Source organism: Apteryx rowi, unplaced genomic scaffold (genome assembly GCF_003343035.1).
Source record: "Apteryx rowi isolate R43461 unplaced genomic scaffold, aptRow1 scaffold_1103, whole genome shotgun sequence".
Classification (NCBI taxonomy): Eukaryota; Metazoa; Chordata; class Aves; order Apterygiformes; family Apterygidae; genus Apteryx; species Apteryx rowi.
The window spans coordinates 155,325-157,160 of NW_020447313.1; the positions used below are offsets into that span (position 1 = coordinate 155,325).

Consider the following 1,836-nt stretch of genomic DNA (forward strand, 5'->3'; position numbering starts at 1 on the left):
AACCAGGACAGCCAGCTTGAGCTCTGCGGGACACAAACGGGGCCGGGGCCATGAGCGGGTGCCTCTCCCCCCCCTCCTCCCCATTCCCAAAGCTCCTTTCAAGCACCGGGATTCGTTCCCTTGAGTTTTGCAGGTGCCTAAATCCACCCTCCCCGCTCCCGGCCACCGCGGGATATCCGAGCATCTCCAGCCCCGCGGCTCAGGAGCATCACGGGAACAGCCTGGCGCCAGCGGTACCTGGCGCATCGGCAGCGATAAATCACTGCGGCTCACTGGGCGAGGAAGCGGGGCCGGGGAGCCCCCCCGGGTGCCAGCGGGTGGGGGGGGAAACGCGGGGCCGGGCTCACCTTCACTGGAGCGGGGCCACGGGCGCCCCCGAGCAGTGGAAGTGGACGTTCTGCCACTTGCTGTCGCGGCGGTGCCAGACGCGGGTCTCCTCGGACTGGCTGGTGCGGGGGCGGCCCTGGGCGTCGATGTACTGCGTGAGGCGGATGTAGGCGATGCAGGCAGCGTCCTCGCCGATCACGTGCACGTGGGGGTTCAGGATGGTCGTGTGGATCGGCTTGTTGTTTTTGGATAACACTGCGGGAGAGCGGCCGTGAGCGGGGCCGACGGGCAGGAGACGGGCAGGATGGATGGACAGATGGACAGGCAGGAGATGGCAGGGACAGGCAGACGAGAGGCAGGGTGGCTGGACAGGCAGGGGACAATGGGGGGGCAAGCATGGGTGAGAAAGGCAGGAGACAGGCAGGGGACAGGCAGGCAGTGGGACTGGTCAGGGACAGACAGGGGGACAGGTAAAACAGACGGCCAGGCAGAGAGTGGGCAGGATGGCTGGACAGGCAGGCAGGGGKATGGGTGGATGGACGGGCAAGCAGAGGGACAGGCAGGATGGACAGAGGAACAGGGAGGCAGGGGACAGGTAGGATGGGCAGGGGGACAGGCAGGGGGACAGGAAGGATGGGCAGTCAGACAAGAGACAGGCAGGAATGATGAGGAGGACAGGCAGGAATGATGAGGAGGACAGGCAGGATGGACGGGGGGGGCAGGATGGACAAGGGACAGGCAGGACAGGCAGGGGGATGGGCAGTACAGATGGGGACAGACAGAAAGGATGAGGAGGACAGGCAGGATGGGCAGGGAGACCAGGATGGACAGGGGGACAGGCAGGGGACAGGCAGGAGGATGGCCAGGATCAGGCAGGACGGACAGGGACAGGCAGGATGGGCAGGCAGAGCAGGACAGACAGGGGGACAGGCAGGGGACAGACAGGCAGATGGCCAGGATGGCCAGGGACAGGCAGGACAGATGGGGACAGGCAGGAAGGATAAGGAAAGGCAGGACAGGCAGGGAGAGGAGGACAGGCAGGATGGACAGGCAGGAGAGATGGGGACAGGCAGGATGGGCAGGGAGAGAAGGACGGACAGGGGGACAGACAGGGGACAGACAGGCAGATGGCCAGGATGGCCAGAGACAGGCAGGAGAGATGGGGACAGGCAGGACGGGCAGGGACAACAGGACAGACAGGCAGACAGGCAGGGGACAGACAGGAGGATGGACAGGATGGCCAGGCAGGACAGATGGGGACAGGTAGGAAGGATGAGGACAGGCAGGATGGGCAGGGAGAGGAGGACAGGCAGRGGGACAGGCAGGACGGGCAGGGGGACAGGCAGCCCCGCAAGGACAAGTGACATAGGGGCTACGCGGGGGCCACTCACAGTTCTCGAAGTAGAAGCGGTGGAAGTCCATGCCCTCGACCAGGTTGCCCAGGGCCTCGGGCTCGAAGGAGGTGAGCCCCGGGTCGCAGATCTTCCTGCAAGGGGGCAGCGGGTGAGC

General features: G+C 65.5%; 1 protein-coding gene across 1 annotated transcript; it reads right to left on the minus strand.

Annotated features, from left to right (window-relative positions):
* CAMK2B (calcium/calmodulin dependent protein kinase II beta) lies at positions 1-1,813 on the minus strand (the record flags this gene model as incomplete). The annotated part of the gene is made up of 3 exons (XM_026076233.1): positions 1-23; positions 348-582; positions 1,719-1,813. Coding segments are annotated over 2 exons (328 nt in total), but the record flags the coding sequence as incomplete, so codon positions are not given.
* Positions 1,814-1,836: the final 23 nt, after the last annotated feature.